Below are 22,309 nucleotides of genomic sequence, written 5' to 3'. Positions count from 1 at the left end.
GCAAGTTTCTGTCATTACATAGTACGTTATGAAGCATTGTTTATCAAAAGCACAAATGGAGCATTAGTAGCAAGCAGGCAGTTTCTTCACGTGCACAGGACTCTTCAGTAAGCGCGAATGATCACTGTATTGTCTGTGAACTACAGCTACCTATAGTTGAGGACAACTTTAGAAAAAAGGGGAGGCCCCGCCCAAATGACTGAAATGCGACAGCCGATTACCCCCGTGACTAAAATAGTCCCGCTCAAAAAAACTTGCTTGAGTAATTCTTGGTATAAATAAAGACTTCTGTATTTTGATGAATGGTTGGATAGAGCTCTCGTGATTTGAATGCTACAGCACATGTTGGACCACAAGAGAAAAATAACCCTGTGCCTTCTACAATGCTGCGCATCCGAGCCGTATTGATGTCATGAGCCGTCAGGCTCGTAACTTGGTAGGCGCTCATGTGCATCCACCTTAGAGGAGTAGAAACCCCTTTTTTCAAAAGTTGTACCCAACTATAAGTGACGTTGTGAAAGCCATATGTCACATGCCTATAGCCTCTATGTACCTTATTTTCTTGTGTTCCAAAAAGTGGAAGTGGACAACACGATTGCCGTTCGTGTTGTCCACTTCTCTACTCTTGTGTCCTATCTGCACGCCTCAGCTCTTTTTTGCATAATGAATATTTCAATGTTTTGTTCCAAATCTGTCATTAGGCCTCCATGATAGGTCACAGGGCCAGAGCCATTTCAGCTGTATACAGTTAAACCTCGATATAACAAACTCCAATATAACGAAATTCTCGCTATAACAAAGTATTTAACTTTTCATACCCTCTTGTCCATAGAACACCATGGATGTATTTAAAACCTCAGTATAACAAAGTTTGTTTGAATGCGATTTCAGTATAACGAAATTTCACTGCCGCCGCAAAGAAATGCTGAGACGATAGAGGGTTTTAGTTTAGGGGACGCCAGCGGCTTGCATACGCAAGAACTAGGGGCGGCGGTACTGCGTATGCGCAGAGTGCTATGTCTACTTGCGTCCTTTGGTTGTTGGGGTTTGGGCAGCCGAAAACATCGCTGCCCCTAACAGGTCACATTACCCACGTGACTCTCGCGGTGTACAAGAACTTACGAGAAGCGAGACCAGATGAGAAAAGCCGCCTGTCCTGCCACACAGACGGAGAACATGGCTGCACCGGTGAGGATGTGTGCACGTGTGCATTTCACGGCCGACGTGTTAAAGAAGCTGGTCGCAGAGCACACAGGCACGCTGTCGCGGCAACGGCGGCATGTCAAAATTTGCAGGAGGCTTTAAATAAACAGAACACAGACCGAAACGGATTATGCTGCACAAGACGCCTAACTGCAGTTTACCAAATGTATTTTTGGATTGCTTCGCCTCGGCCTCAGTCGTAACGTAGGCGCGTTGATAATCTTGTAAATCTTTTGCCTAGTGTCGACAGACGTCGTTTTTATATATATTAACTTCTTTTAATAAAAATAGTTGAATGTACTTTGCTTCATGTGCTTGATTTAATAATTAAAAAAAAATGGTAATGCAGCAACGATTAGACGCTGATGGCGCTGCTAGCGCATGCGATCTCAGTGTGGCTTGCGCTTGGGGCCGCTAACATATAACGTGTTTCTGCTTGCTTACTCAAACGCACCCAAGCGCTAGGGGCCCCAACGCCTTGTGTACCCTAAACTGAAGCTCTCTAATAAATTGAAACTTCCGCGGACGCAGATGCTCAAGTGATTGAATTACAAGCAGCTGGGCAAATGAACCCCTCAAATGGTGCGCCTCGAGACCAGTGTTGCCAGGTCGGACAACGTGGAGTAGCCCAAAGCTAGAGAAACTGTAGCCCAAATGTAGCCAAACACAAAAAAAAAGCAAAACAAATTTGTAGCCAAATATAGCCATTGTTATTTTCAGTTTTATCTGTATATACATTATCGCATTCGACTACGGTAATCGCTTTTTGTACAACCCATCGTAAAAAAATGTCCATGATGCCGTGACGGTCGACCCTTGACATCTACAACAGCTAAACATCTTGAAGGGGCAGCGCAATATGATGAAGACAGTAGGCAGGAAAACACAGGACAGCGCTGATCTCACAACTAACTTCATTCGAAGGCATACACAAACTTATGTACACAACCCATAGCCACGTGCTCTCCGATCAATGGCGTCATTAACATTGCACAGGCAAAAAACGCGAAACCCGGTAATCTAATGTTACACTATGAGGCGGCTTAATAATTCAAATTGACTGTCATGCAAATTTAACGATGGCCTGCTTATGCAACGTGACCCTTTTTTCCTGATATAGTAGACCTCCATAATCTCCCTCGTGGTCTCCCTTGATGTCGAATGGAAGCACGAACAAAAAACTTAAAGGACGCTTGGAGGACAACTGGTCAGAAAGTGTTGTGGGACATTGATGGAAATGAACTGATCATGATTTATGGCGATAGAAACAGGCTCGCTGTTCGGGATTGAAGTAGGGATTATTATTTAAAATTGGCAAAGAATATCTGAAAGGCCAGTAAGGGGAGAGGCCTGGCAATGAAATCTTTGTACTTCGAATGTAGTCTATGCGATTACTGTAAGTAAGTCGGCTGTTATTTAATACAACATAATTATTGCTTAAAATTGCAGTTGCTATAGTTTTAGACATTTGCGCTTTATTCTATGCTTCGGAAATCAAAAGCGCACGCATGGCTATGGCAACATGCTGAACTGCGTATCACGCATAAAATCGTCGTTTCGTTTTCAATCCGATTGGTTTCGCTTTGACTGTTTAAATACCAAAGCAGTTGGGCAGGAAACAATGGAAACACGTAGCTATTATCGCAAAAGTACTTAAGACTTCGGAAAACATCAATCGCAGGAACGTTGAATTGTTAGACAAACTACTTTGTCACACTTACGGCCGCACTTGTCGTCTGCCTCCCACTGATGCCGGCGTATAATCACTATCGCACTCACCTACCACCGCTGCCAACAAGCTGCCAGTGAAAGACTACATCCTCACTGCAGATAAAAAAAAAATTCTGATAAAAAAAAAAAAACTTTTCCACGGCGTTTTCCGCGTTACCTTTTCATGGTTACACACTCTGACTAGCAAACTTTCCATTGCATTAAAAAATAGGTACCATGAAAATTGGCTCTCAGCTCTTTAATATGCACAATTAAGAGTGGAATGTGATAGCATTCAAAGATCCCTGACTGCTTCTCACCCTTCCCAGCAACTGCAGTGTATGCAACCATAATGTTTACCTGCAAACGCTGGAGGCGAACAATATGCATGAAGGCGAGCTTTCTGGTTCTTTTTTTTTTTCATTCCACTCGCATGACAGGCGTCGCCGATGCTGTGGAGGCGAGTGCCATCTGTATGGTGTTGCATGGAACCGAGCGGAGCGCGCCGATCCTACTCGGCAGTAACCGCTTGTCCTCGTTTTTTTCCTGTGTCCCATGTCCTGATTCGCGCTGCACCACTCAGTCTCATGGAAAACCAACTAGCCCAAACCGTTGCCCCCCTACTAAGATGTTGAACAGCAGCTAGAAAAGGGGTTTGTGTTTGAGGTTCCGCGTAACAAACATAGTTTTCTCGTATAATCAAATTACAATTCGACACTACCATGTCTATAGAGTGAGTGTAAGTCGTATTTTACTAATTTTCTGCCACGTTTTACTTTGAGAAAATCAGTTACTTCAGTAATGAATATGCGCCAGCCGAAGGGCCTACGTGGTTCGGGATAATTTTTTCATACAGCAACGACGTCGACGCTGGATTTTCTGCGACACGGGGCCCTTCACGCCTGTCGCATTAAAGTTCATTTCACACGCAAAGGAAAATGGCAGTAAAAAGCTTACCGTGGGAAACGCGGGCTAGGTCAGAAACTGTGCCTAGCGCGATACTTCAACCAGACACCTTCGCCTTGGACACACTGGAGCATGTCATTTACCCAGGCTTCCCTTCTTTCATGTCGGCGCCACGACGGCACAACCATATTGCTCTCTGTTTATCAGCATAGCCATGTTAGTACAGTGCACTGTGATACACCCTCCACTCCCAGGCTAATCCCGATGCCCGGTGATTGGGTGTCGGTATAAGACGAAGATGAGACAACATTGCTGGAGTATATGTTAGCACGGTGAAGCGCGGTGTAAATTTAAGTTCGTCAAGGATAAAATCATCGGCTCAAACAATGATGCACTGAGGGGGAGTGGGGGGGGGGGGGTTTCGCGCACACACGCACGGCCACGCTGCTGGCTCAGCCAGCTAAAACATAGCCTTCAAGTTTTGATTCTACTCTATGAGAGTCACCTCTGGAGCGTGGATTAGGGATCCACTCATAGCCTAAACAAAGCCAAGGCGCAGATTTTCAGTAGCCCAACTATAGCCACTTAGCCAACTGACCCAGGTCGACGCCCAAAATTTTTTTCTGTAGCCCAATTTGGCTATATATAGCCAAACCTGGCAACACTGCCAAGGGTGACCGCCAAAGTGGCGCCGCAGCATGTTCCGTATAAAGGCCAAGTGCGATAAGGTCTTATCGCGCCCCACGCGATGTGTTAGGCACGAGGGAAAGTGTGCGAGGGTGAGACAAGAAAGATGGTGGCTTCAGGAGTGCCGCCATCCCGCGCGAACAAAGGGAAAGAGGGGGAGGGGTGCGTGCTCGCGGTAACGCGATCAAGCGTGCGTGAGGGGGTCGGGGTCGGAGCTGCGGGGTAAATTAGCGCTCGTCTCGGCCGTGGCCGCGCATGGCTGTAAGCGGGGCTGAGCGCATCCGCAGCCACGCGCCCTGCGCTGAATCTGCCGCGTGTGCAAAGGGTGGGCGTGCTAGTTGTGACGGCATGGCACCATGTAAGCTGTCTTCCCGCGCGCTTAGTATTGGAGGTTGCGTAATCTCCAGTTTCGGTGACCCGTTGGAGCTAGAGGCAGACGAAGCATTTGCTCCCTGCCGTAGGCGCTTTTCCTGATAGCGTCGTCGGAGTGCGGGTGACGCTATCAGCCACAGGGGCGCGGAGTGCACGCGAAAGCGTTGCCGGCTTCGCTTAATTCGTACCGCCAATGTGAAGATATCGTCGACATGCATGGCATGAAACCGTATCATTCATCGCCGTCTCCCAAATTTATCAAAATGAATTGTTTTCTCTGTCAAATTTGCTTTTTTATATTGCCCAATAATTCGGAAAATTGTGCGGCCCCTTTTCGTGTAAGAAAAATCAATCGGTGACTATACCTATTTGCATAAAAGGTCGAATTTCAACACAACAAAATTTTGATATAATGAAGTGAAGTTCCGATTTTACCGAGTTCATTATATTGAGGTTCAAATGTATATCGGCTGTACAGTGCATTGGAACTGCTGGCTGTTCGACAGCAGTGCCAGAAATGACTATGCCATATCGTCCCTTGGAAACGTTTTAACGACACGGCCAATCTTCCATGTCAGAGGTGGTGCGTTTAAGTACTCAATGTTGACAAGGTCAGCATACCATGAGTTTGAAGTCTGCATCGACTTGCTGTGGTGAGCAGGACATAGGGATAGAAGGTTTTCCTTCGTCTGCTGCTTCCATAGTCACTGACAAAGCTGTTCTGAATGACAGACTTGTCATCGAAGGTCAGCCGGTACCCTGCAGCTGCAGTAGCAGCTGGTCTTTGATGTTTGTTCCACACGGGTTGTGTGTTAACCACATTGGCCTCAAGGAAGACTAAGTCTAGGTGGGCAGTTGATCAACTGGCTTCTCGGGCGTCCTCTCCCTGCATGACCTCTGTACCAATTGCATTTGGGTCACCTCAGCCTTCTTGGAGGTCATTTCTTGACCACTTTGTTGTATTTGCTTGTCACTTACTCGCTTTCAATAAGCCTCCTGTCATCCGTGCTGAAAAAATTCGGCAGAACATATTTCATGATCACTGTTGGCAGTAAGGTCTTTACCATTGAATCAATATAGCGGCACTGCATATTGGCACTGTCGAAAACAGTTTGAGGCATGTACTGCAACAAGACTCCTTTTTCTCACTTCCCTAAGAACACTTAGCACCATATAATGCCACTGCCCCAAAGCCTGTGCGTGGCCTCTGAATTGCACAGCGGGCTGGTGCGGGCAAATGCTGAGAAATGCACCGTGCCGGGCTGTTTACTCACGCTTCTTTCCAGACATGCTGTGCCTTCTAGTGGCACTGCTGAGAAGTCTGTTCATGGCCTTGAAGAAGAGAAGTGCGGCGTGCTGGGGGACGCTGAAAGGACTGCATTTTTTCGTAATTAGCGTGCTGTTAGGAATGGCCATACGGGGTGGCAACGTGCCAGCTTTCAGCCCGCTGCACGTGTTCCAATCCAACCAGACGAGGCGCACTTCAGAGAACTGCGGATGACCGGCAGCCACGTGGCGTGCAGTCAGCTCAGGAATGTGGTACTCGGCTGCGCCACCCGGGACAAAGCAGAGCTCTACGAAGCCCTTTCACGTCGGCTCCGGACCTTTGCCCCTGTGTGTGTGTGCGACACGAGTATGTGCACCCGCCTCCTCCAAAAGGGCGGGTCATCTTCGGTGACGTCGAACGGTTACGTCGAACGATGACTGGATGAACGTTTCCGTTCACTTGGGATCAAGAGGATATAAGCAGCGATTGTCGGCTGCTAGATGCTCGTTGTTGGGAGCTGAGTGCTCGTTGTCATGCTAAAAATGTACTAGTGAGCTGTGTGCTTGTAAGCTGTTTGCTTTATGCGTCGTCTTGCGTGCTCCATATGGTAGTCACGCTAGACTGCCAATGTATCTTGTTCAAAATGTAAATACTGCCAATAAATCCTGCTCGCCTAGTCCTGTCGCCCCAAGGTCCTCCCAACGACTACGACCGCTCCAAATCTTTACAGTGCATAAACTGAAATTGACAAGTGCACTGAAAAGTTCGCAGTGCCAAGTTTATACTCCTATCCTGTTTTTCAAGCTGTATTCACAGCAAAAAGAGGCAATCAGCTTTATCGTGCAATCCCTGGTCCTTATACTTTTGCTCACTGGTGTACATGTGAATGTTTAGAATTGTCCCCACACTTGCCACGCCCCCATTGGCACCCCGCTTGGCAAAAGGTTCATTGAAGAGCGGCACACGCCCAGTGCATTCACCGCGCAGCTTGCTAAAGCATCGGGGGAAAAGACATTCATTGAAAAAGTGGCACGTACCCACTGCATTTATAGGACAGCCTGCTAAAGCAAGCGTCGAGTTGCTGTCCTTGAGGAACCCGTGGGATGTATTTTCGTTTACGCCAGCATTGGATAGATTGAAAGGATGTTGTTTTGATGTAATAGTTCTGTGAAAACCCACAAGGTGGAGAGAAGTAATTAATTAAGGGAAAGTGAGACATCGTCCCAATCGTAGCAACTGCTACAGATGAAACCCATACGTCTCATTTTCCCTTAATTAATTACTTCTCTCCACCTTGCGGGTTTACGCAGAACTATTACTTTAAACTCTTCCCTTTGCTTTAAGTTGTTGACAAATTCGACTTTGCCCTGCCATATGCTAGTTGCCTTGTTTAGCTCAGATGGTAGAGCGGCTGGCACGGAAAGGTGGTGGTCCCGTGTTCGATTCTTGGTCTAGGATGAATTTTTCTTCAACTGCGAGGCTTTTCTTTCGAGGAACCCATATGGGTTTCCTTTGTAGCAATTAATACGATTGGATGGATGTCTTATTTTCCCTTAATTAAGGATGTTATTTTGTCACTGTAGGGCACATTCCCAGTAGCACATGCCTAGTTACCCTAGTTGGAGTGAAAGATATCCATTGACACACCTACTTGCGCATACCTGGTGACGCAAGTTGTCATCAAAGAGTTTCATTAAAGACCAGCACACACCGAGTGGCACCTATCCAATGCTCCAAGTCAGTGTCAGAGAGTTTCATTGAAGAGCGGTACACACCCAGTCCCGCAGCTACCGTGACCCATGTCGGCATGAAGGATCGTAGAAGAGCGTCTTATATGTACGCATTGCTACATAGGCAGTAACCTAAGTTGGTCCAACGGTTGGCTTCGAACCCTGTTCCCTCAGCATAGCATCCCAATGCGCTACCCAATCAACCACTGACTACACAGTGGCCCAGGCAGGCAGAAAAGCAGTTATAGACATAGATAGATATATAGATAGTTGTAGTAAGCCCATGCATGTCAAATACAGAGAAACCTCAATTATTCCACCCACAATTATTGGGAAAAATTGGATGATTTGGGGACCAGAGGATAAGTCCCGTGGTCCCGGCAAGCATACACATTATTTAATGCAATCAAAATCTAATTAATTAAGACGTATATGGCTGCACACCAGTTTATTTGGACAACTCGGAGCTCAGCAAGCGGGGAGCACTGGGAATGTGTGACGCAAAAGAGCAAGAATGGCGCCAGCATCCAACCGAAAGGAAGTGGCGGAGTCTTCGTCACCATAGTCACCAGCGGAAATCGTACATGAATGATGGCAACGCCGGAATTCTTTGTGTCTATTTGTGGCGTTAAAGCCTTTATTCTTGCATTTACTGTCACGCGTACACTGCGTTGGCCGCATGCCTTCATAACTGTGTAGTCACCATCCATTATTGCCATCCACCACGGTTTCATTCACAGGTGCAGGTTCACAGGTGCAGGTGCAGCAAACAGTAGTTCCGTTTTTAATCAGTGCGCGTGTCGGCCATGTGCCTTCAGAACTGCAAGATCATCATCCGTGATCGCATGAATAGCAGCCGTAATTTTGTCTGCAGTGGTAGTGTCAAACAGTTTAGATTTTGCTCAGTACAAGGCTTTCAAGGATGAAGTGCACTGGCTACATTGCGATGAACTGTTAGCAACCAGCTCACCTGCAAGAAAATATGTGGATGTGTGCGTGATTGTGAAAAGCACGTCTCGGATGAAGGCGCATGCCGTGGCCACGCTGTGAAGGAAGTCGTGAAGCCTTTGCTGCTGAAGGAGCGAATAAGTCGTTAGGTGACGAGAATTGCAGTTTCTGCACTGCTTTTGTACAAGATAAAAACAGGATTTTCTCATTCATTCACTAAATAAAAGGTTGTTGATGTAGTAAGCATTATTCATTGTTTTCTTTGTACGTTCAAGAATTCCACATTGAGTTAATGTAGACATCTTTTTTCGGTCCCTTGCAATCTGAATTAACGAGGCTTTACTGCAGATAAAACAAGCACCATGTCTTGAAAGCACTTCTTGTTGGGCTAGTTGGTAGCTGTTCATTATAAGATATAAAGACGCCAAATAAACGGACACACACAAGAGAAGAGAACAGGACAGGGTGCCACTTGCAACTGCTTTATTCACAGAATGCAGGCACATATAAATCGTCAGTCGATGCATACGCACAGAGCAAACTTACAATCACGCATCTAATCACATATTCATGATACACAGTGCTCAAGAAACGTCTTCTCGGCCTTATATAATGATAATGAAGTTTCACTAACGCACAAGCTGCCTTTCTGCCTATGTGATAGGCTTCAACCAGTTCCCTTCTGTTCTCTTCTCTTGTGTGTGTCCGTTTATTCATTGTTTTTATATTTTATAATGAAGCGTCATGTCGCCATTTCGAACTTCTTTATTCTCCTCTTCTCTTTCCCCCTCCCTCTGATATTCTTCGACTACTTCTTCTCATTGGCACGTAAAACCCCAGAATTTAAATTGATTTAACTTCTTCTCTTTAGGCCCACTTTACTCCCCTGCCTTTTCTTCATCTCTCCTGGGATGGTGTGTAAACATATTCGCTGCGGAAGCCAATTATTCATTTTTGTTTGCGGCGATATAACAGTTAGTTTTTTAAGTTGTCGGGCTGACTTGCAGTTGTTGCAAAGCATTATGGTCCTTGTGTACAGATGCAGTGTTTGACAGTCCATTTCTTACGAGAACCAAGTCTCCCGTCTCCAGTGCTGTTAATGTTGTGTTTTGCTGCATTTGAAGAACAACTTCACACTCCGCTTTTTCCCACGCTTAAACACAGCGAAATCAGCTATGCAACGATTGTTTGTGCGCACAAGCAATATTTTCAGCCCATATTGGCAGGCTTGATTTATGCAAGCAAATGCTGCTTGCAATACGTAAAGTGGCTGCTTTTGCGTGCTTTGACTTGTGAGCACATGCGCTAAACCTCATTGCAAAACACGCAGTAGTTGGAGCCATCAAAAGGCCATTTATTGCGCCTTTTTTACACCAATCTAGCCAGCTGAATTACTACCAATTGAACATGCCGATGGGTGCTGACAAATAGAGGAAGTCTGACTCACTACAGCTGGATATAGAGTGAATATGTTCACCCCTATGCTGAACATCATCATCTAATCTTTTGCGTAACAGTGGTGCATTTTAACAATCATGTTCGTTCATCCCGGTGCCCTGCACCGAAACCTCTGACGAGACAGTCCGACGGAGAGTGCTTACAGGTGGTGTGACAAGTTTGCATGCTCTGCTGACAAAGGGGGAGAGGGCACTCCCTTTTGCACCTGAGTAACCTTGCCGTTAAGTGGCATTAGCAGCGCAATACTCATGCCATCTCTCCTGCCATTTTGCAATTGCACTGACTGGCGGTGTCGCCCAGCTATGTGGCAAAGCCTGATTACAGGAGATGTGAAAACCATGCAGGGAAAACAACATAATGGGGTTCAAGAGAGTCGAGCGTCCCCACACCGCACATTTATATGCAACTTCACATGTGCAAACATAAGAACAGCTATAACTAACTGTTTGGACAAGAGTTGTACTTCTGTGCTTTGGTTAGTTAATGTATCGCTAATTTGTGGATCACTGTTTCGACTTAAACATTTTCGTAATTGCAAATTTCTGGAATACTGACTCATTTGCATCAATCACTTAAGTGGACCTGTAGCAGGTGTAACTGCATCATTAGTCTACTTGTGAGAATCATAGTTGTCATAGTACCGCATCGGGGGGCACCAAATGGAATGTGTTTTCCTTGCTGTGAAAGCGTGCATCAATGCCATGGAAGCAGATGTGGCAGTTGCTGGGGCACACCAATCTGCATCAGTTGCGCTGACTCGGGTACGCTGCACAGCAGTACATGCTGAACGACTGCTATGGTGAGGGAAGCTTGTATTTAGCTGTTGAGTGTGTTTATGCACAACATATCTATAGGAAGCCTGCAAAAATCACGGAAATACGTTGGACGTACTTTCATAATAAAACACTACTAGATTCGTGTAACGTATCTGTAAAAAAATTATGAAAGGAGACGTTAGGTATACCTTTAGTCACAGCCATTGTAGAAACAGCACAATAAATGCAGTAAACATATACATATAACCTTACGGTGCATTAGATCTGGCTGTGGAGCAGCCGTGAGAATGCATTGCTTGCTGTCATTTTTCATTACTATATTTAAGTAGCAAAAATGTTTTCCCGACACTTGCCACGTACGTCAAACACTTCCGAAAAAAAAAAGTGCAGATGGGGAAAAAGAATGTATTGAAGGGCAATCCAAACCTGGACCGCAATGAAGATGGGGATACGTTACTTCAACACCACCTCTGAAGCTTGCGAAATTGCATGTCCAGTTGCCATATTAACCACTGCCTCAGAACTGTTGGGGCCTTTGCCGCATCATTTTTAGTTATTCGTATTTTAAGGCCGATTATCGTGCACTTTACGTACATTCTACTCTATCCTCTTGTCTTATATTGTGTATAACTCCTAGAACTTCTCATAAACGCCTATTTCATTGAAATAGCGAGCCCTCCACTGTGCTAGCACTCATTGCAGTCGAAATCGCTATGGCACATCGTCCTTCTTTTGTGTGCAGGTTCCTAGCTCACACATCTAATGATGGGAAGGTGGGTGTGTATGATAAACAGCTCTTTATGTATTTTGACTGCTGTATTCAGGTTGTAGTGCAAAGCTTTGCGGAATGTGGTTGCAGAAGAGCATTCTCCTTATGGATCTGCCATTCCACTGTATCCTTCAGGCTAAAATCTGGGATTGTTCGCTCGTATGTCTGCCATAGCTTTAGACATTTCATGAAAAGAAATAATCTGAGTTTTCAACAGCATGCAACAGTACAACAAAGTGAGCCAGAAGACTAGCGAGAGAACAAGTAGTTTGTGCTGACTTCTCTAGGGAGAGTGGGATTTTCGAAGCCAGGTATGATAATGTTATTATTATAAAGATTAGCATTTCATTTATATTAATTGCCTGCGAGTAGCTCTTGTTGCACTGAGGCTAACACAAAGACTTTCTAAATAGGTGTACAACATGGATGAAGTGTCAATGTCCTTTGACATGCCGCCAAATCCGACTGGTAAGAGTATCGGAAACAATACACTTAGCATTAAGATGACTTGTAACGAGTTCAACTGTTCTATGGTTGTCCTATTCAGCCTTATGGGTGACAAACTACCACCACTGGTTATCTTCAAATGCAAATTCATTAAAAAAGAAAATTTTTCTAACAGTGGTCATGTGCTATAAAACAAAAAAGGATGGATGAGCAATGCAATCATGCACAAGTGGATTGATGATATGTTGCGGAAATGCAAAGGGTCACTTCTTAACCCAAAGTGCCTCTCAATAAGGGATTCCATGAAAGCATGTGCACATCTCATGGAAACTGTGAAAGGATGACTACAACTTCAGCCCCTGGATGTCTCAGTGAACTGCGCCTTCAAGAGCTAAGGTCGAAAGAACTGGGAGGTCTGGATGCAAGAAGGGGCGCAGACATACCTGAAAAGGGGACAAATGCATGGGGTATTTTGTGCAGAAGAGGTGTGCAAGTGGGTCGCCGATTCACACAACACCTTCCAATCTCTAGTTACTGTCAACAGTTTTACGAGGCAGTTTTCAGACCCCTTTTCTCGGAAAAATGTTCACGTTTGATTCGGATAAATATGGTATGTCAGATTTTGAAGGCGATGAAGGCATTGGCAAGGCATTTGTAAATCCAACATGTTTCACTTGTTTTGTTTTTACAGCCCCAATGAGAGTGATTTGGCAGATTTCAGGATTGTCTACTTTTACTGCTCTTACTATTGACTGACTTCTACCGAGACTTTTACTAGCTGTGAATAATCTTTGCTTCTCTGCTGTATACTGTTTCATTCCTGCTGACTATATAGCAGGTGCAGACTAACCTTTTTAGACCCAAATTGCCCACTGAGGATTTTACTGTACTGTACACTTCTTTACTGTATATAGTCAGCGTTTGCTTTTTCGGACTCTGTAGGGTCTGCGAAACATCCTATAAAATCGGGAAGTCAGAAAAAAATGAATGCGTGCTTTCCCCTCCCCCCCCCCCCTAAAGTTTCAAATTGTCACAGGAACACCCGAAAACGTTTGAAGGCCTGCCAGTAGACTTATTAGGCGTATTGGTGCTCGTACTGCAAGAGGAGATGGAAGGTGCGATCATCATCATCAGCCTATTTTTTGTCTACTGCAGGACAACAGCCGGCAGTGGACACGCATACACGCCTGTATAAATAAGGAATACATACTGTATGCCATGACAGTTGCTTCTTCCCACTCTTGGTATTGTTAGGAACGGCCTGCAGAGGTGCAGACATGTAAAGTTTTCTCGGCCAGCTGTGGCAGCGGCGTCGACATTTTCTGGGAAGCCACCGTCATCCACTAGTCGAACGGCGCCACTATATCTACTGTATGTGGAGGACAATACGCCGCATCAGCAACTCTCCGTCACGGGAAGGCCAAGATGAGTTCAACGAACCAGGCTTTGTTACTGACCTCGCCACCGCCGACCTGGTCTGCCTTGAGCGGGGGAGTACCCGCGGGAAGGTATTTGGCGGCACCTCCCCATGCGCCTTTCAAGACACAGCCCGTCTCACCTCGGTGGGGGCAGAGAAACCAGTACGTACGTGTGTGTGTGAGCCCTCCTCTTCCAAAAAGGCGGGTCAACGAAGATGACGTTGGACGCTACAAATTGGCGGTGAACTGCCGTTTTCCCTCAGCTAGGGATCTAGGGAGAACGGAGTGTTTATAAGCAGCTGTTTGTCGGCTGCTAGGGTGTGCTCTGTGATCGTGCTCTGTGATCATGCTCGTGCTCGACAAGCAGTGTGTTTGGAGCTTCGTGCTCGCTTGCTGTACTTCGTCTTGCGTGCTCCATTTGGGAGTCACGCTAGACTGTCGAATGTATCGCTTGTTCTAATGTAAATACCTTTAAATAAACCCTGTACGCCTAGTTCCTCCCAGGTTCCTCCCTACGACCTCCAACCCTTACAACTGGTGGTAGCGGCGAGATCGTCCGACAACCCCTACAGTATGCTACACAGCAATACTTCGCGTGTGCTACACTGCACAACAATTGTGTATTGAGGCGAAGTTGATTATCGGAAATCGGCATTATACAATGCGCCTTGCTTTTCGAGCTTCGAAGCCAATGACAAGGATTACAAAAGCGGAGTCAGTGCCATTGCTGACAGCGGTGAATTATTTCAAAGAAAAGCACGGCACCGAACGGCAAGAAGCTTAATCGCGAACATTGAAGCAGCTAAACCTAGCGTTGCTGCAGTGGTAGCTAAGGCTGTGAGTGGTTTTGCGTGTGAGAGCGCTGGTTCAAGGCGTCGAGATAATCAAAATGGTGGTGGCTTTGATTAATGTCGTTTCGGACATATGGTCATGGCAATAAGTCCGTAAAAGCAGATGGCAACGGAATGCAAATCGGATGGCGAGTTTCTGATACATTGACTCTATGGGGTACACGGTGGTACTGCGAAACAGTCGGAATTATCCGGTGTGTCCGAGAAATCAGGCGTCCGGAAAATCGGTCGTTGTCTGTACGGTACAATAATGTACACCTCTGCTGCAGCGCAGACAATCCGTCATCTGTAGACGATCCGTCGACTACCCGAGTTTCATGACACCGCAAATTATGTTGAAGACAGAGAGTGGCATTCGTTGAATGCAACTTATTGCTTGGTAACTAGCATGGTGATGGCATGAACATTCTTGCAACCCTAACCTCTTCTTTCACTTCAGTTTTCAACGTTGTACGCAGAGTCCGTTTGGCTACAAAATGACTGAGCCAACTGGATGCACCATTACCATACATACGAACTCGCCTGATTTGTCTGGGAGACTCCCGCAGCAGTCACATCATAATTGCCTATATGCATGAGGTAGATAACCAGAGTCACACTTAAATCCAAGTAAGCCATTTGTGTGTAGGCAGTGTAGGCCTAGCTCTCCAGTGTTATGCAGTTGAGTAAAAAGAGGCCACTCTCACGAGGCATATGTGTTCCTTAATTATACACACGTGCACACATCGTCTCCAGTCACAGTACAAGTGCAGAGACATCTAATGAGTGCCATTCAGCACTGTTTGTGACGTTGCTGTTGCCCAGAAAAAACTGAGTGAAATTTCAAAAAAAAAATAAATTTGTCATCGCCCCACTCCTCTCCTGCCTTCGTACCTGCTGAATTTCGAGGTCCCCAGGTTGCTGGTTATTCATTGCACTCCACCTCATCATCAGCATAGCAGTGGAGCAAGGGCAGCATGCTGCCTTTCATTGTTGCCTTGGTGAATGAATGTACACCCACTAGAATTCTTTCTGAGCTGCTGTGTGCAAGCAATAGTCTGAGTGGAACGTCCAATAAACACAGTCTAAAACTACCAAATGTTTTCATTGGGCCCTAACAAATGCTGGCAGTTTTGTGTCAGTCGGCCATTGTCTGTACGGTACAATAATGTACACCTCTGCTGCAGCGCAGACGATCCGTCGTTGTACACCATCGAGACAGGACATCTGCAACACTGCCGGCCGCACTTTTCATTATGTTAGCGTTGTGAGACACGCAGTAGCTGCCAGGACACCATATTTGCTGCTTGGTAGCAGCTGCCTCACATGCCGCATTGTGGCAACATGTTGCCCTAATGTATCACTAGAACAGGGTTCGAGGAGCTGGAGTCAAATGCTGAACCTTTCTATTGCTGTAGATGCTCTGTCCTTTTTGCAAAACTGCCAATTTTTCATTCATTGAAGAATTATGATTAAGTGGAAAATTCTTCCTGTGCATGTCTGCCAGGTTATTGAAATTACCAGCTGGAAGGCTGGAAATGTGAGGTTTCATCGTAGTACAATTTGAGCATTATAAATTCAGACAATTTTTTTAGGCTAACTGCAATCTGTTTGTATTGTTTTTCTTTTACTCGGAAGCTGTTGTGCGACAAAGCAGCTTGTTGTGTATTGTGTGTGTGCAGTTTGTCGGCGGTGAGCTGCGTCGTCGCCAGCCATCACTGTCGCTCTTCCTGGAGGAAGCTGAGGGGCTGGCAGTGTTGCACCCCACGCTCAAGGAGGAAGTGAACCGACGAGTGAACCTGTTGAGCAACAAGCGTGAGGCCGTCCAGCGAGCCCTGGACCCCGACCGGGCGGCTGCACTGGCTCCTGCTGTTGGGGAGGCTTTCCAAGGCAAGACCAACTAAGATTTAGTGACGAAATATGCTAATAGTAACATTGAGTACGGAGACATGCATAATTACCAGACATTGGAGGGACACAGACAAGACAAAGCAACTGTTTATTTCGTCTCTTCTGTCTTGCTAATTTCATATCTGCATACCTCGCTATCGCAAGTTTTGTAATTTGCAATGAGGCGTCAGCATCTCATCCCACTTGCGGTTTTGCTATTGCTAAAAAGAAACCTTGAGATCAAATGTCCTGCATGTCAAATCATAGTCAACTTCCATTGATTAGACCTTGATGGGACCGATGAAATTTATTGAAATGTCCAGTGGGTCTAAATAAAGAAAATACAGAAGAAATGCCAAAACACAAGCTGATTTATCTGACAGTATATTTTCCTGATTTAAATATGACCCCGAATCAGATACGTGCATGCTTTCTATGTGTCCAAAGTAGAACACTAATGTAGAAATGATATTAACGCTCCTAAACAAAGTAGACATCTAACGCGCACCATATCTTTTAGTAAGGAAAAGGGGGCAAGGGTTTAATATATGTTGCATGTATGTGGTCATTTTCCTAAAATCAGCTTCGCAGCACTACATTCTTGTAAAGCATACAAAGGCCGTGAAGGTGGCTTTGGTCTCATGTCCAGTTGCACCAAACAGACAATTTTCAACCCACTTCTGGATGACACCAGAAGTGACAGCGAAGTTGTCTTAACAGCAGGTGACATCATAAAGCTCTTTGGTTACCGTTTTGGGTTCGTGTTGTTGCCCACTCTCATCCTCTTTTTTTCTCCAACCACATTATTTGACCTGAAGCTGCACAACAATGCTCTCGCAACAATGCTTTCTCTGATGCCATGTCTATATTGTCCACACTGTCATAACTTGGGAATAGCTTATGTGCAGTATCATCCTCCACTTGTTCTGCCAAGCCTGGCATCATCTCTCCTGCTTCCTTCGAGAATCCTTTAATTTAAACACATCCTTCATTCCATCCCTTCATGCTAGCTACTTTCAATTGTTCAGTCCTTGCCAAGGGTTTCCAAGGGCTGCCAATAGGCCCTTGTCAGCCCTGTCTTCAGGGAATAAGGTGGGTCTCCAGCTAGCCTGTCATGATATCTCAGTTGCTATGGCGTTCCAACGCTGAACAATACGTTGTGGGTCCATTTCTTGGCCATGATGGTCGCACTCCAAATCGGGCAGACTGCAAGAGAGCTTTTGTACCGTGCTTTCGGTGCAAGTTAAAGAGCCACAGTTGGTCAAAATAATGCACAGACATCTTCTACAGTGTGCCTCACAACTGACCAGGCAGTTTTGCTATGTTGAACCACACAATCTCATTTAATCCGCCAATCTTCCTATTTTTGTCACATCTCTCCTCAGTTGGACTGTTGAGTGAATTTTCAATAAGCATGTCCGCAACCACCTTGATCTCCAGCAACTTCTTCCAGAATTATAATGACAGTTCCAAAATGCACACTTCTGCAAAGTGTCTCCGCTTTGGTCTGCCTCTTCATCTGTGACTGTAGTAAGTATATTTGCCTGCACACTAGGGTCATTCTGCTGAATTCATTATCATCATCATCATCATCGTTGTCATCATCATCGTCATCAGTCTATTTGATGTCCACTGCACGACGAACGCTTCTTCTTGCGATCTCCAATTACCCCTGTCTTGTGCCAACCTATCCCAACTAGCGCCCGTGAATTTTCTAATTTCATCGCCCCACCTAGTCTTCTGCTGTCCTCGACTGTGTTTCCCTCCTCTTGGTACCCATTCTGTAACCCTAATGGGCTAACGGTTATCTAACCTGTGTCAATCTAACCTGTTCTTTTAATGTCAATTAGAATATCGGCTATACCTGTTTGCTTTCTGATCCGAACCGTTCTCTTTCTGTCTCTTAACGTTATGCCTAGCATTCTTTGTTCCATCGCTCTTTGTGCGGTCCTTTACTTAATTGTTCTCAAGCTTCTTTGTCAGTCTCCAAGTTTCTGCCCCATATGTCAGCACTGATAAAATACACTGATTGTACACCGTCCTTTTCAATTATAATGATGAGCTTCCAGTCAGGAGCTCACAATGTCTGCCGTATGCGCTCCAACCCATTTTTACTCTTCTGTGAATTTGCTTTTGATGATCAGGGTTCAGTGTGATTAATTGACCTAGGTAAACGTACTCCTTCACAGACTCTAGAGGCTGACTGGCGATCCTGAACTCTTGTTCCCTTGCCCGGTTATTCATCATTATTTTTGTCTTCTGCATATCAATCTTCAACCCGACTCTTACACTCTGTCTGTTAAAGTGCTGAATCATTTGCTGTAACTAAACTGCAGTGTAGCTGAACAGAATAATGTCATCTGCAAACCGAAGGTTGCTGAGATATTCGCCGTCGATTCTTACTCCTAAGCCTTTCCAGCTTGACAGCTTGAATACTTCTTCCAAGCATGCAGTGAATAGCGTGGGAGAGATTATGTCTCCTTGTCTGACCCCTTTCATTATAGGTATCTTTCTACTTTTCTTGTGTAGAGTTAAGGTAGCTATGGAATCTCTGTAGACATTTTCCAAGATATTTACGTAAGTGGTCTGTGCTCCTTGATTACATAATGGCTTTATGACTGCTGGTATCCCTACTGAATCAAATGCCTTTTCGTAATGTATGAAGGCCATATAGAGAGGCAGATTGTTCTCTCTGGATTTCTGCAGAGTACAGTCTGCAGATTTCTGCATTTCTGCTGAATTGCAGAAATGCATTTCTCAGTGTAGCTGCAGGTGTCTTGACTATAAATTTCCGGCTTGTTATGTGACCCTTGCACCTTACAATAGGTTCCTTGAGATGTCTCAGCATATCTTGCAAGTAACTTGGAGCCGCAGTACATTCTTGGCCAGTGGCAAAGCACCACCTGCAAAGTGCTACAGGTGTTTCTGAGGCCCACGTACTCAACAAAACTTTGTAGATGTCTCTATTGTGTGCGTCTGAGACTTTCTGTGCTAATTTGTGTGCTTATGGGATCACAGTGTACAGTCGGGGTCACCCTTGTGTAGAGAATGGGAGCGGCGGCCACCGGGCCCTCTGGCAACAGCCAGCGACGTCTAACGGCAGCTGCTGAGCTAGAGATAAGAAGTGTCTGGGCACGCGTGGCTGATGCATCTAATCTTGGATCCAACCACTACCATTACACGTTTCTGGCTGTACGTCATAACTGTCACCCAGCACCCAGAGTAGCAGGCCAGGTTATCGGTGTGGCTATCTTGTCCAGCATGTCAATAAAGTTTTTATCTCTCCGTCTCACAAAGCTATAAGCAACATGCAAAGATGGTGCCTATGTCAAAATTTTGCCTTGTCTTGCTACCTCATCAGAATAAAATGCATGTTCCATGAATATATTATCTTTAAAGTGCTGTGGTGCTTCATGGAAATACGGTGCAGACTGCCATGAAAACCTCGACCACAAAAGACCAAAGCCAACACAGTGGCGCCTGTAGTTTGAACCAGCGTCATTCTTCTCTGTCATTGATTAGTAGATGCTGTTTCGGGACAAGTTGGTTATTGCCCAGATGGCAGACAGCTTATTACATTGAGGAGGATGCAGATGTTCTTTGCTCCAATTCTGAAAATCTTTACAAAGCTTTTGTCCACGTTTTCAATGAGAGTGCCATGGGCATCGCTGTAATGCTCTCTGGACTGTGCCAATTCCGCATGACCGCCAGTGCTAAAGCATTGCGGACGCTTGTACGCATGCCTTTGTACTCCCACGCCACATTTCAGATACAAGGTTTTCACTCTCCCCGATAGAAATATCTACAGTATGCATTTGTGCAGCACGCTGTCATTTTAATTTGCATGTTATCACAACACTAGAAGTGCCACCTTTAAAGGGCAGTATTTCCTTATTAAGCTTATTTATTTACCTCCTGAGGTTTTGCAGTAGCTTTGTCTTTTGATGTGTGCTTGTCGTCTGTTGAAATAGCTCTTCAACGGATGCTCTTGTGTTGTTTTTGTTCTGTTGTCTGTGCATGGCCTTTGGAAATAGAAGTGGCTCAGGAAATGCGCTGCTTGAGGCGTTGGCTCAAGGAGCTGGAGGCCCGGCTGCCTAGCCAGATGGCCATCTCTTCAGCATGGACGCACGCTGAGATCCAAGAAAGACTGTGTGCCCAACAGGTCAGCTTTGACTCCTCTTCCGCCTTCTTTTTCAGCAAGGAGGACTCAATCATCTTTTTTAGAAAGCCTCGGTGCTGTTCGCAATTCATCGATGAAGGAAAATGATTACGGTTTGCAATCCTAGTCACAAATCTCAACTTTTCTCACAAGAAACTGTGATACAGAAAAGTATGTTGCAGTCAGACGACAGCACGAGTTGGAAATGTTGTTACTATAGACCAGGCGTGAAGGCTTCGACTGCAGTACTTCTGCGTAAAGCGATGCAAACTCCATTCTCTGAATGAAATCTGGCTCATCTGTGCTCGGCAGGTATGGGAGTAACTTCCTTCGATTATCTGTTGGGTTTACACTGAACACAGAGTTTTTTTAGGAATGGCACACTTTCCGGCATTTTCTAATTTTGATTCCTCCTTTAAGTGAGGTAGGTCTGAAAACATTACACAGAGGAAAAGCATTTTCATAGCACACCTATTGGTATGCTGTGTCATTGTCATATTTTTAATACATACGAATGTCAAACATTACAGTGCATGTCCTTGAGGTCTCGATACAGCCATATTACATCCACCCTTTGCCTGTAATTGCCGCATTTAAAACTTGTGATTACTCGCTTGCTTTGGCACTCTTTGGCCACACCTGGCCCTTGCACCGTTAAACACTGCATTTCAATGAAATCAATCAGGAACAATGTGTTCATTTGGCATCAGAAAATGCATCACCTTACCTAATGTCTAAATGTATGCAGTGGGATTATGTCCATGTTATGTTTAAGTATTCAATTTTCAGCCAACTTTATAACCAGTCATGAAAACAAGTTCCTTAGATTGAGGATTTCCTGTATTTGGGCCAATAAATGAAAACAGAGCAAAATCAAAACTAGATTATTTATACACTCTAAATGCATTTTTGCGACAATCAATAAAGCAAGAAGTCTTGCATATTGCATGCAGACAAGGTATTCCTGCTGTGTTTTTTTTTTTGAAGCTTTTTTGTGCCCTGCGGTGCTCACAAATAAGCTGGAATATAGATCTCGTCAGTGAAGAGATTTGCATCGTCTCGGCTGCATGCATGCATGCACTGGCGTGGACTCAACTGTTTACGTCCTCGTGCCTCATCACGGACTACTTTGAAAGGCATGCTTCTACAAGCTGTCGTAAACTGGTGTGACTTTGGTTACTTTTGGCCAAACATACATTGTGCGGTTTTGGTTAAAAAGGAAGATTCTTTCCGAGGTGAGAGATGGGGCTAGTTGCTATTTCATGACCTACTTTTTTAGCGTGCGAAAACCACAGACAGAGAAAGGTGATGAGCAAAACGAGAACAAAGTAAAACCGGGAGCCACCGTTTCGACAAGTGCACAAGTGCACTGACACGGACACAGAAAGAGTAATACAAGCGGAAGCGCTAACTTCCAGCAAATTTGTATACCTGCTATTTATACATTGAAGACATATCATATAGAGAAGCTATTTTATGTGGAAGCTTTATCACAAATTCAACGAAGCCAAAACAAACAAAAATTGACAACTGCACCAAAAAGTAAAATGGAAAAGGCACAGGTAATATAGATAAATATAGCTAGCATCTTGTGTGGACAAATTTAGTTAGTATTTGTTTTTTTCCGCCACCTTATCTGTTTGTGGTTTCTGTGCACTAAAAAAGTTAAGGCATTAAGTTTCTTTCAGAACATTGTGGGATCTTCCAAAGGTTTGTCTGCAAGTTCTTGCATGACTGAG

At 45.1% G+C, this 22,309-nt stretch overlaps 1 protein-coding gene across 7 annotated transcripts in view; it reads left to right on the top strand.

Annotated features, from left to right (window-relative positions):
• The window catches only part of LOC135920784 (serine-rich adhesin for platelets-like), a 658,268-nt gene that overhangs the window by 319,340 nt on the left and 316,619 nt on the right, over positions 1–22,309 (top strand). For all 7 annotated transcript variants that reach the window (XM_065455046.1, XM_065455039.1, XM_065455040.1 and 4 more), the window contains 2 exons: positions 16,204–16,411; positions 20,446–20,573. In XM_065455046.1, the coding sequence (XP_065311118.1) occupies positions 16,204–16,411; positions 20,446–20,573 (336 nt within the window). The remainder of the gene's footprint in view (positions 1–16,203; positions 16,412–20,445; positions 20,574–22,309) is intronic.

The sequence above is a fragment of the Dermacentor albipictus genome, chromosome 7, assembly GCF_038994185.2.
Source record: "Dermacentor albipictus isolate Rhodes 1998 colony chromosome 7, USDA_Dalb.pri_finalv2, whole genome shotgun sequence".
Classification (NCBI taxonomy): Eukaryota; Metazoa; Arthropoda; class Arachnida; order Ixodida; family Ixodidae; genus Dermacentor; species Dermacentor albipictus.
Note: the sequence above shows the minus strand (reverse complement) of the source record. Positions and strands in the feature narration are given on the sequence as shown.